This window comes from Coenobita brevimanus, chromosome 35 (genome assembly GCF_032717465.1).
Source record: "Coenobita brevimanus isolate Jiangsu-jjx chromosome 35, ASM3271746v2, whole genome shotgun sequence".
NCBI classification, from domain to species: domain Eukaryota; kingdom Metazoa; phylum Arthropoda; class Malacostraca; order Decapoda; family Coenobitidae; genus Coenobita; species Coenobita brevimanus.
Window position 1 is genome coordinate 436666 of NC_136988.1, and position 12417 is coordinate 449082.

The 12417-nt window shown below is 42.7% G+C and overlaps 1 protein-coding gene across 1 annotated transcript in view; it reads left to right on the plus strand.

Annotated features, from left to right (window-relative positions):
- The first annotated feature begins 3594 nt into the window (after window positions 1–3594).
- PIP5K59B (Phosphatidylinositol 4-phosphate 5-kinase 59B) overlaps window positions 3595–12417 on the plus strand; it is a 198714-nt gene continuing 189891 nt past the window's right edge. Inside the window, exon 1 of the mRNA XM_080269673.1 lies at window positions 3595–3819. Within this exon, the coding sequence (XP_080125799.1) occupies window positions 3771–3819 (49 nt within the window). The 5' untranslated portion in view covers window positions 3595–3770. The remainder of the gene's footprint in view (window positions 3820–12417) is intronic.

Genomic DNA, 12417 nt, shown 5'->3' on the forward strand with positions numbered 1-12417 from the left:
CGCCATTTTGAAGGTTTATGACGCGGTGTTGGGTGTTTATAACGGACTAACAAGAAGGGAGCCTGATTGTATAAAACCTAAGATCCATTATATCCGATAGCCTGATCCGATATAGCCAAAGATCCGTTATATCCAATACCCTGATCCGATAAAGCGTAAGATCCGTTATATCCAATAGCCTGATCCGATATAGCCAAAGATTTCAAGCTAACGATCTCTATCAGCATATTCTAGTGCTAAATATGGAAACTATCTATCTGTGTATCTATCAATATATTCTAGTGAAAAAATATAAACTATCTATCTATAGCCAGATGCTTTCATCCCATTAGGGGTGGCCACAGACAAATCACCTCCATGTCACCCTGTCCCCTGCCTTTTCGCTGCCCTCCCCCCAACTACTGCAACTACATCCACTTCACACTATCTTAGCCCAGACTTTCACCCTTTTTGCGGTTTCACATCCTTGCCATAGCACTTCTTCGTGACTAGTACAGCATTACTATAGTCTTATTAATCTCGGTAACTAACCACAAATATAAAGCCGAATTCGACGGGTTGGATGTAAACTTGTTGCGGGGGGTGGGGGAGACGAGAGTCGGACGACCCCCCCCCCCTATCCCCTGGCTGCCTAAAAATCATTCTCATGGTATATTTTTCAAAAGTGCAAAAAAGCCACTCCTACATAAGTTTCGTGCTGCATCTCGAGGTCGCTTATGCACAGCTGGACCCCCCTATCAGGCACGCAGCACACCTTTGACCAGCCGACTGAAATGCAAGTCCAGATTCAGCGGACCCCCAACCCCTTCCCATTTCAAAAGGTCTGCTACGGGCCTGGGACGTATCTTTTTAAAGCGTCATATAGGTGATTAAAGCATATTTTTAACCACTCAGAGATGGAATGACGATAAGGTTAAGAGACAGTATGAAGAGACAAGGGAGGTGTTTAGCACGGTTAGAAGCTTACTAACACCTCTTCCTTACCGATTTATTCTGCATGCCACGCCTTACTGGTCTCTTGTATTATATTCCTTCTGTACTGTCGACACAAACGGCATAAATTAGATTCATGATTACAATGGCACGTGCAGAAATAAAGCAATAAGGAAAAGGTGTTAGTGAGCTCTCTTCAGTCGACTTGAGTTTATGCTGAGATGGTATGTAACTCAGCCCCATCCCTTCACCTGGGCAGTGACAGGAATGCTTGATTGATGCATGGATGGAACAGAACAAAGCCATCAACTGAATTTAAAGTTGATGAAGGTTTTTTGCCAGCAGTGAAGTGGGTGAGGCAAATGATGATGATGACGGACAAAGAAAAAAAAATTAGAGTTGTTTCGACAGTGAAAATGTGAATAGCACCAATATGAACACTCCGATTTCTATGGTTTACACAGCTGGACAAAATTATAATGGGGTTGGAATCAAATCTGAGATGCAAGTGGATGCAACTTACCAGATTTCGTTTTATTAAGCTCTGGGCGAATTTCTGGCATGAAATGGGTTCATTGAATGTATGTACATATCCCTTCCAGTTCGAAAAGGCTTCTTTAAACTGAATAAAATCGTTTGTCAATGTCTAGAATATTTTTTATAGTCCTCCCTCTACACTTGACTCCATACATCGCCGTAGAAAACCATGGAGCGCAAATAACAAGGATGACTATAGCTGAGAATCCGGCTAGCCTTCAGCTTCTGGGGATTACAGGTGTTATGCCGGTTGGATTAAGGGTTAGTTTAGTGCTTTATAGCTGGGGATGTGAGAATTATGCTATAAATTAAGCATTACGCCATAGAATCAGGTTAACGTTTGTATATAGAGATGAGAGGAACGTTCTGAAGATTTCGGCATGTCTGTTTACTTTCCTACCTCAGAAATTAGTTGTCATTATTGTTATTGTGCATTGTTAATTTACGTGCATTATTGCGTCAGGAAATGAGGCGGGGGGTGATATAAAGTGACCGTTCCGCATCACCAGTCAGTTAGCTAAGAGTGACAGACCGAGTGAGTTGTGAGCGGCAGTACAGTTTTTCGTCAGTGAACATTCAGTGAGTCAGTGAATGGAGTGAGTCAAACAGTGAGTAATCAGTGAAGGACGGAGTAGTCAGTGTGAGCCAGCCAGTGAAGGAGTAGTAGTGAGCGAAGGACGGAGTTGGTGTGAAGATATTTTTGAGACGGAGACGCATGGGCAGGTTGACAAAAGGATGGACATATCTCTGGCAGATTCCCACATCAAAAAAGACCAAGCACAACACTGGTATATTTATCGTAATTTAGTTCAGTGGAGCGGCAGACCTTCTATTATTTTATTTATTGTTTATTACACGCATGAAGGAGTTAACCGCTTCAGGGCCAGATTTACAAATACGAATCAACTGCCTCCTGCTTAAGCTGCGAAAGAACTAGACACAAAACCTTACAACAGGAAAATTGGCTTACGTTTGTGAATTTGCTCCTGATTTTACCGAATATCGAGAAGTTCCTCCAAAATATAGACTACACACAGGTCTAGAATCCTAACACGGCACATGGAAGCCATTTCAGTCTGTTCGATTCCCCGTCTAGCTTTCTCAACTTCCTCACCTCACATACTCATTTTTAGATACATTCATGGTAGGTGAGGGTGCCCACTATCCACTCATTCGATGTAGTGTTACCTACTGGTGATTCTACAGTCAACAATTTGTTATCCATGGGTAGATACCCTTATAGCCTAATCAATCTCAGGCCCCTGGTATTCCCTGCGTGCCGAAAATGCACAAAAATAGGGGTTGGCGTGGATTAGGGACCCATGAATTCTTTTTGTGGGAAAGAAGAGGAAAAGAGAGCTTCTCTCATGTCCCTTGTAGCGGTAATCTAGTACGGTTAGGAAGCTACTAACACCTCTTCCTTACCGATTTATGATTCTGCTCCGTTACTATGTTCTTGTACGTTATTTATGCAATCTATATCGCTATTGAAAATATATAAGAAGTAAACCAGGAGAGTAGTTTGGAGAATAAATCGTTAAGGAAGAGGTGTTAGGGAGCCTCCTTACCCGAGGAGAATACGTAGTGCCTTGTTCTCCTTGCAAAAAACAAACGTGAACAAATTAGGAAATGACAAGTAAAGACAGAGCTGGAGATTGGACAGCCTAAAGCCCCAACACACTGGAAACTGTCGCTGAAGGCAAAGTAGGAAAGTGACGCCTACATAGGGTTTATCGTGTCTGGTTTCAACTACAGACTAACGAGACAAAACTGCATGAAGAAAACTTAAAAGCAGTTAAAAAGGTATAGTAGAGGAACATATATAGCACATAAAAACCTATTCATGAGCATGTTAAAAAGAAAAGTTATCCGTGTGCCATGGAATTAACATTGGAGGAAATCTGGTTAGAGAGTGAGACCATCCCCCAGAACATCAGAATTCAAATATTTCAAAATTCAGATTCTTCATTTACCATTCAGTACAAGCCACAACACTCGAGCCAAGAGATCCATTGAGAAAAATACGGGTTAAAGATATACAATAGTTTCCCGTAAAAGTTTTCTGTAATAAGGGTGCTGCCCTCTGGCTGACGCATGCGCAGCCCGTCGCCACCCCAGGCCTCAGTCAACTTCCGTCTGAGTTAGAGGTCGCCAAGTTAATAGTGTCACCCTGGAGACTCTTTTACTGTGCTTTAACCGCCCACCACGCCCCAGTGAGACCGTGGAATATGTGTGCTAGTTTGTGTTAGTGACGCCTACGTGGAAATTACTGGGATATTTTCCGAGACTAATGTGGCAAAATGGCCGATATCACCAACGATGTAGACACCTTGAAGACAGCCACAGAAGGTAGATATGGCTTTCATTCATGGGTTTGAAGGGTTATTAGCGTGTTTGTGTGTGTTAGGGAGTGTTTGTGAGGGAGGGAGGGTGTGGGTGTGGGTGTGAGGTGGGGGAGGTGTGAAGGCCCCCCATTTCGGCCTTTGACAGCGGGGTGGATCTTTAAATATTACGGAGTTTAAATCATACATTTTCCTCTCCTAATTAATATAACCAGAATTTGGGCCAACTTACGTAGAGATCTATTCGTACATCCATATATGAAAATAATAGTAATAAAAATATATATTCGGTTCCCCCATTTCCATTTGACAGGTCTGGGTTTTTTTTCTTTTTAACATTTAAACCACATCCAGCTTAGTTATATTTGCCACATCATTCACTAATTAGATTTCATTCACCCATTCATATAGAAACATCAAGAATATCAAATCAGTATTCTAATCATACTTCCATTTCTAATCTTTCATTTAATTCCAGTCTTCCTTTCGTTTAGTTCTAATCTTATGTTCATTTAATTCTAATCTTACGTTCATGGAATTCTCATCTTACTTTCATGGAATTCCAATTATACTTTCACTTAATTCCAGTCATGTTTTCATTTTAGTAGAGAGGAAGGCCATTTGTACATAGCGATTTCAATTTTCATACCATGCCTTATGCACATTTGACTCCAAAAAATACTCATTGTAATTTGTACACCTATATATGTACAGAACCTGAAAATAATGTACTGTACCTAAATTACACTCATTACACAATAATCTCTAGTTTGTGTATGAGAGAGGGGGGTGTGAGTTGGGAGCAGGGCAGTGAAATGGCGGGGGACAGGGCGACTTGGAGGCGATTTGCTTGTGGCCACCCCAAACGGGATTGAGGCGTCTGGCAGTAGATAGATAGATAGATATTTAGACAACAACACATCAGACTCACCATTAGTTACAAAATCATATCATATCTCCTACTTTTGTTACACATTCCTTTTTTGCCCCTGGTGTGGGCTGTGGTACCTAGTTGAATGAACGGATCTTGAATTTTGGCCTTCTGTTGTGGGCTTCTCTTCTTTGGTTCCTTCTTCCTTGCATTAAAAAAAAAAGGGGGGGTGGGGGAAGCCAATTCAGTCCACTCCCAGGTTTTTCCGATTATTCCGATTAGGTGTTAGATAGGTTAGATTAAGATAGGTTGTTTTTATACATGTGGAGAGAATGGAGAATGAAAGACTGACTAAGAGGGGGTATGTAGGTGAGGTGGAGGGAGGGGTAGACCGAGGATGAGGTGGAGGGATGGAGTTGAGAGGTATGTAAGTGAGGGGGGGCTGAGTTGGGGGAAGGGTAGTCAAATGGTGGGTGGCAGTGACTTGGAGGCGTTTTGTCAGTGGCCACCCTTTGCGGGATTTGAGCGTCGGGCTATAGATAGATAGATAGTTTATATACTGTATGTAAGGTTAGAGGCTAGATTGTCAGAGAGGTGCTGTATATGAGAGTCAGGGAGGGTGTAAGTTGGGGTGAGGACAATGAAATGGCAGGGAACGGGGTGATATAGAGGTGATTTGTTTGTGTCCACACCGTACAGGATTAAGGCATCTGGCTGTAGATAGATATAGGTAGACAGATAGAAGGAAGATGTGTTGTAGTGAAAGGGGTCAGTGGATGCTACCCTATACCTAAATAAAATATCTAAGCTGTATAAAATCATACAAAATTAGTAAGAACAGATTAGTATAACTGTCTTTTGAGTAAAATGTTTTTGGTCGTAATATTATCATTATCCTAAAGCTATTCAGTGATGCACGTTTTTGGACTTCCGAAAGCCGAGTGTTGGAACCGTGAGGGATAAAATTTACCCATAATAACAGTGCAGGTGTATGAGAGAGGGGGGGGGGTGAGCTGGGAGCAGGGCAGTGAAATGACTGGGGACAGGCTGACATGGGGGTGATTTGTTTGTGGCCGCCCCTTACGGGATTAAGGTGTCTGGCAATAGATGGTGTATGTGTAGTTGGAATACCAGTAGCAAAGTAGCAGAGGGCCTTTGATGGACTACAGGCTAAGTGTCCCTCCCCTACAGCCCATCATCTTCCTTTTGGAGGATGGGGCGGGAGTTGAGGGACCTCCAGGCTTTCAAATGCAGTGTGTCCAGCATCTCTAACGGATCTTGAATTTGGCTCTGTGTTGTCTTGTTTTTTTCTTGGAACAATTTTGTAGGCTTCTGGCCTTTGGTTCCTTCTTCCTTGCATTAAAAAAAAAAAAAAAAAAGTAACATGGTAATAAAGTACCAGTAGAACCACTATCTATCTATCTATTGCCAGACGCCTCAATCCCGTTTGGGGTGGCCACAAACAAATCGCCTCCAAGTCGCCCTGTCCCCCGCCATTTCACTACCCTGCTCCCAACTCACACCCCCCTCTCTCATATACCTCTCCACCCCATCCCTCCATCTCATCCTCGGTCTCCCCCTCCCTCTTCCACCCTCCACCTCACTCACATACACTCTCTTCGTCAGTCTTTCACCCTCCATCCTCTCCACATGGCCAAACCACCTCAGTGTGTTCCTCACAACGCTTCCTATCACATCCACATCAACACCACAACGCTCCTTTATATCCTCATTCGTCAGCCTGTCTCTCCACGTGACTCCACAAGCTCCTCTTAAATAACTCATTTCCACTGCTCTCACTTGTGTCCTTCCAACAACGTCCAAGCTTCACTTCCGTACGTTAGAGTTGGTATCACAATACTGTCATGTAGTAACTTTTTTACTTCCATGCTCACTTCCCTGTTTCTTATCACTGCTTTCAAGGAACCAGCAACCTTTCTTCCCTGCTGTACCCTTTCAAGCACTTCACCCTCCAAACCTCCATCCTTACTCATCACACTACCCAAATACTTAAACGTACTCACATTTTCCAATTCCTCACCATCCAACCTCGCTATACATTCACTGACTTCACCTCTCTCAAAGACCATCACTTTACTCTTCCCTACATTCACCTTTAGGTTCCGTTTCTTACACACTCTCTCAAACTCATCCACCAAGCCTTGCAGCTCCCCTTCATCTTCACTCAACAACACAGTATCATCTGCAAACAACAGTACAGGGAGTTTCCAAACACTATCCTCTCTCACCAGGGCCACTCCAACATCCACTACCCTACCTTGTACCTCTTTTATTACCCCATCCATGTACAGATTGAACAACCATGGAGACATGACACATCCCTGTTTCAAACCAACTTTCAAAGAGAAAAATTCACTTAGTTCACCATCCACACGCACTGCAGCCTTAGCACCATCATACATACTCTTCACAGCATTCAACAACTTCCCATCTACTCCATATATTCTTAACACTTTCCACAATCCTTGTCTATCCACCCTGTCATATGCTTTCTCCAAATCCATGAAAGCCGCATACAACTTCTTTCCCTTCTCTAGAAACTTTTCCACTAAAGATCTAAGAATGAATATCTGATCTACACAACCTCTTCCCCGTTATATTGGTGCCACTGTGTGAAGGTGTCCTTCTCTGTCCAGCACCGTAAATGAAAAGGTGGCTGACCTCGTATTCCTGATTTACCAATGCATGATGTATATTGTACACTCAGACCTCAGTTTAAGGAACTTAATGGGGAATCAACTTGTCCCCTACTTGAAAATGTCCATTGTTTTCTATCTATCTATCTATTGCCAGACGCCTCAATCCCGTTTGGGGTGGACACAAACAAATCGCCTCCAAGTCGCCCTGTCCCCCGCCATTTCACTGCCCTGCTCCCAACTCACACCCCCCTCTCTCATATACCTCTCCACCCCATCCCTTCATCTCATCCTCGGCCTCCCCCTCCCTCTTCCCCCCTCCACCTCACTCACATACACTCTCTTCGTCAGTCTTTCACCCTCCATCTTCTCCACATGGCCAAACCACCTCAGTGTGTTCCTCATAACGCTCCCTATCACATCCACATCAACACCACAACGTTCCTTTATATCCTCATTCGTCAGCCTATCTCTCCACGTGACTCCACAGGCTCCTCTTAGATAACTCATTTCCACTGCTCTCACTCTTGACTTGTGTCCTTCCAACAACGTCCAAGCTTCACTTCCGTATGTTAGAGTTGGTATCACAATACTGTCATGTAGTAACTTTTTCACTTCCATGCTCACTTCCCTGTTTCTTATCACTGCTTTCAAGGAACCAGCAACCTTTCTTCCCTGCTGTACCCTTTCAAGCACTTCACCCTCCAAACCTCCATCCTTACTCGTCACACTACCCAAGTACTTAAACGTACTCACATTTTCCAATTCCTCACCATCCACATATAAAGACAATCTTTATATGATTATGAATATTATTGTACAGGTACTGTATAAAGAAACATAATAATGTTTCAAGCAGCGGACTTTCTGAATGGTCCTGTCTGTTTTTTCAGATAGAATATGGAGTCCCTTAAATCCGAAATCCCTTAAATGGAGGTTCCGTAAATCGAGGTTTGGGTGTATTTGCTACAGTGTTACTGTATTGCACTGTACGGTACTGGTGTTTCATGTATATACAGTGCATGGTATTTTGATTATCGTACATGCTGGTGCTTTAATTTTTTGTAGGTTTCTCGGTTAATTTGTTTGCCTGTTTGCTGGAATTATTTATTTATTTTGGTGTTTTGATAAGGAGGGATAGGTTGAGATGGTTTGTGCCTGTGGAGAGAATGGGGAATGATGGGTGCAGAAAATGAGAAGTGTGAAGGTTGGGGATGAGGTTGTGAGAGGCAGACTAAAAAAGACCTGGGACAAGGTTATAGTGTGTGACCTCAGGGATATGTCCAACTGAAGAGGGAGGCAGCCAGAGATCGAGCTGCATGTAGAGCCGCCATTAGGTGACCAAGGCTGATGCATGCAAGCATGTTTAAGTCTTTATAAACAAAACAAAACGAATATTTTTTATATTGGACAGTGGCACATGTAGTGTAGGTTGAGGACTGTAGCTGCATTGAGTGTATGGTTTAAGGCCCATACTGTGGAATGTTGTTGATTATTATTTTCCATTTGACTGTCATACTGTAGTTAGTTTCATAAAATAAAGATTATCTATCATATTTACTGATATGATAGTTTGTGGTAATTTTGCCATGGAAGTTTGTGTGATGTTCGTGTTAGGTAATTTGTAGCAGTACTGAGACAGGCATTTCTTTGCTCTTGTACTTTGTTTCCTGTTACCAGAGAAACCATTTACAATGCAGGGTGGTAAGCAGATAACCAACTCATATGCGCTTCCTTTGTGTCAACTAGTGGGTTGGCAGTAGGTTAGTGTCCCTTCCTGTTAAACAACTTAAAGATAGACATCACCCCATACAGGATTATGGCATCTGGCAATGGATAGATTGACTTTTTTTGCTGCCACTGTTTTTCTTTAATTTCTGCAATTACTTATTACAACATCTACTGTATGTCTGTTATCTGTAGGTTTCAAAATCATTGCTTGATGTTTTTTTTGTTTTTTTTAGTTAATGTGATGTTCTTTCAAATCTTGTTTCTTTCACTGAGTAGGGTAGTTACGGTATATCATGGTCAGAACTTGCCAACAATTCCATGGCAATGAAAGGTGTTATGTGAAAAATTATTGATATAGCAGTAGTGTGAAGCACGGAAAAAAGTGTGAAGGGGGAAGGGTGTTCTGTGACATTTGTAGGGAAATAATCTATCTATTGCCAGACGCCTCAATCCCGTTTGGGGTGGCCACAAACAAATCGCCTCCAAGTCGCCCTGTCCCCCGCCATTTCACTGCCCTGCTCCCAACTCACACCCCCCTCTCTCATATACCTCTCCACCCCATCCCTTCATCTCATCCTCGGCCTCCCCCTCCCTCTTCCTCCCTCCACCTCACTCACATACACTCTCTTCGTCAGTCTTTCACCCTCCATCCTCTCCACATGGCCAAACCACCTCAGTGTGTTCCTCATAACGCTTCCTATCACATCCACACCTCAACGCTCCTTTATATCCTCATTCGTCAGCCTGTCTCTCCACGTGACTCCACAGGCTCCTCTTAAATATGAAAAACAGGGGATTGTCAGTTCTGAGATGGCAATTCTTTTTTTCTATAACTGGTTCATAGCCAAACAGCTTTAAGTATTTGCCTTAAGCCTCATTGGTGCTGTGTTGTATGTTTATCCATGCTACTGGTGCTGGAATGTGATGCCTTCATGTGGTGGCACTGATATTGTGAGGTGGAACTGACTGGTTATACAAATACCCTTCAGTTCCCTTTCTTGTTCTCAGAAATGAGAATTTTGGACTGCAAGAGAAGGGCAGCTTTGACATTCAGATGAGCCTTGGGTTGCAGTTGATATTCTTGCAACTACCAGACAGTTTGAAGGAGAATGTGGGGAGACTTGTAGTGATAGAGGTTATAAAATTTCCATTAATCATTTCAGTGTTCATTTTTGTTTATAGGCTCCAACATGCTGGCATGCGTCGTCCTTGGTTGCCTAATGGCGGCTGTACGTGCTGCTCGATCTCTGTCAGCCTCCCTTTTCAGTTCCTTATCCCAGAGCTCGCACTCTATGATCTCGTCCCAGGTCTTTTTCAGTCTGCGTCTCACAACCCCACCCCCAGCGTTAACACATCTCACTCTCTGCACCCAATTGTCATCTGCCATCCTCTCCACATGCCCAGGCCATTATTTCATACTACCACCAGACAGTTTTATTCAGCGTAGTCGTAGTAGAAGAGTAGAAATAATATCTTCATTGACTCCATCAGTGCAATGGTGTTTTTATAGTTATTTTCATGCTATTGCCAGTCTGTATATGGTCCTTTTTTTTTTCTGAACTACCGGTATGGGGAAAAATTTTGGGGGAACTACAGTACTGTGTATCTACTAGCCTTTTTTTTTTTTCTTCTTTTTTAATAGAAAGACTTAATAGAACTACCGGTACTGCTACTATTTTTTTTTCTTTCCTAGACTCAGTGGAGCAAAAAATGTACAAAATTCAGCATGTAGTGAGGACTGTTTGCAAACCATGCTGGCCAGTCACCGGTCTTGGCTGGTTCTAGTGTGATGTGAATAACTTGATAGTGTGACTGACCTGCATGTTAATATGGGTCCCAGTTCATTAAGTAAAGACAACAGTGAAGGGTTTGGGAACATGTCAAGGCGTCTTTTATCCCATTGACCTGAGGGTAGTGGTAGGTGGTGGTGATCATCATCCACTCACATGGTGTAGTGCTGCCTACATCATCCTTCACCATTACAGTACTGTATCATTCACTTTCTGTGTCCTCCTTCCCTTTTTCCTATTTCTTCCATCTTCCCTGTCACCTTTTGTTACTCCTTCTTCCTTCTCAGGTGGCTTTACGTTGAGTGACATATTTAACGGTTTCATGTAAGCCTGGAAACCATTTATAACTTTGGATGGTAACCTTATACCCAACCATACATGTTCCGTAGGTGCAGATTAGTGGGTTGGAGGAGGGTTAGTGCTCTTCCTTATAAAACAACTAACTCAGAAGACAAATGGCCACCCTTACAGGATTATGGCATTTGGCTATACTGTACTGTAGCTAGATAGATAAACCTAAGGAACATGTATATTATTCTAGCCATCTGCCAATGATGTTATTTGAATTAGGGTGGCCTTGTTGACCTGGTGGCATCTGATACAGCCATAATGAACCCCCTTTAGTTTGAGGCCTTTGCTAAGTTGAATGAAATTATCAGACAACAGCAAAAATAAACTGAAAAGGATATTACCCAGATTCAGGGCAGCAGGTCTAGGCCTACTCAAATTGTCTTCCTCTGTGTGTACCTGGTATTTCCTACTGCCTAAGACCTCCAGTATAGGTAGGTAGGTAGGCAGGAGGGTTAAGTTACTCCTAGTCCTTCATGTAGCCTATGCAGCAGGTCAACTCTGCAACTCTCATCCCCTGTTTCTATTTCCTACTGCCTATGTCCTCCAGTCTTTTAAACTCAGTGTGTCCAGAAATCTCAAAATGAATGGATCTTGAGTTTTGCTGTCTGTTAGTTTGTTTTTGTTTTTTCTTGCAGGGAACAATATGTGGGCTTGTAGGCTTTGGTTCCTTCTTTCTTGCATTAAAAAAAAAAGAAAAATGGTGTAAGAGAAATCCCATAAGATGCCATATAGGGTAGGGCGTTTAGTGAATTGTTTATGTAGGCTACTAGATGGCCTATAGCAAATACAGTTAGGGACAAAAATTGACCAGTTATTTGACCACTTCTGTGTCTCACTTTTGTTAACTGGGCAATATTCTTAAGTAAGGAGGTAGGGCAGCGAGAGGCAGACTGAGAAAGACCTGGGACGAGGCCAGGGATAAGCGACTGAATAGGGAGACTGCAGAGATTGAGCAGTGTGGAGAGCTGCCATTAGGTGACTGAGGCTGACACATGCAGGCAGGTTGCAGCTGTTGTAAATGATGCGATATGATTGTCGCTGCTGCCAGACAGTTTTATTCAGCTTAGCCTAATGGAGGGGTCATATTACTGTCAGTTAAGGAAATTCCTTAACACCTTTTCCTTACTGCTTTATTTTTGTGTATACTGTAGTTCATTATTAATTGTGTAATTCTTGCCTTCTTTGTTCATTTTATGAAGACATAC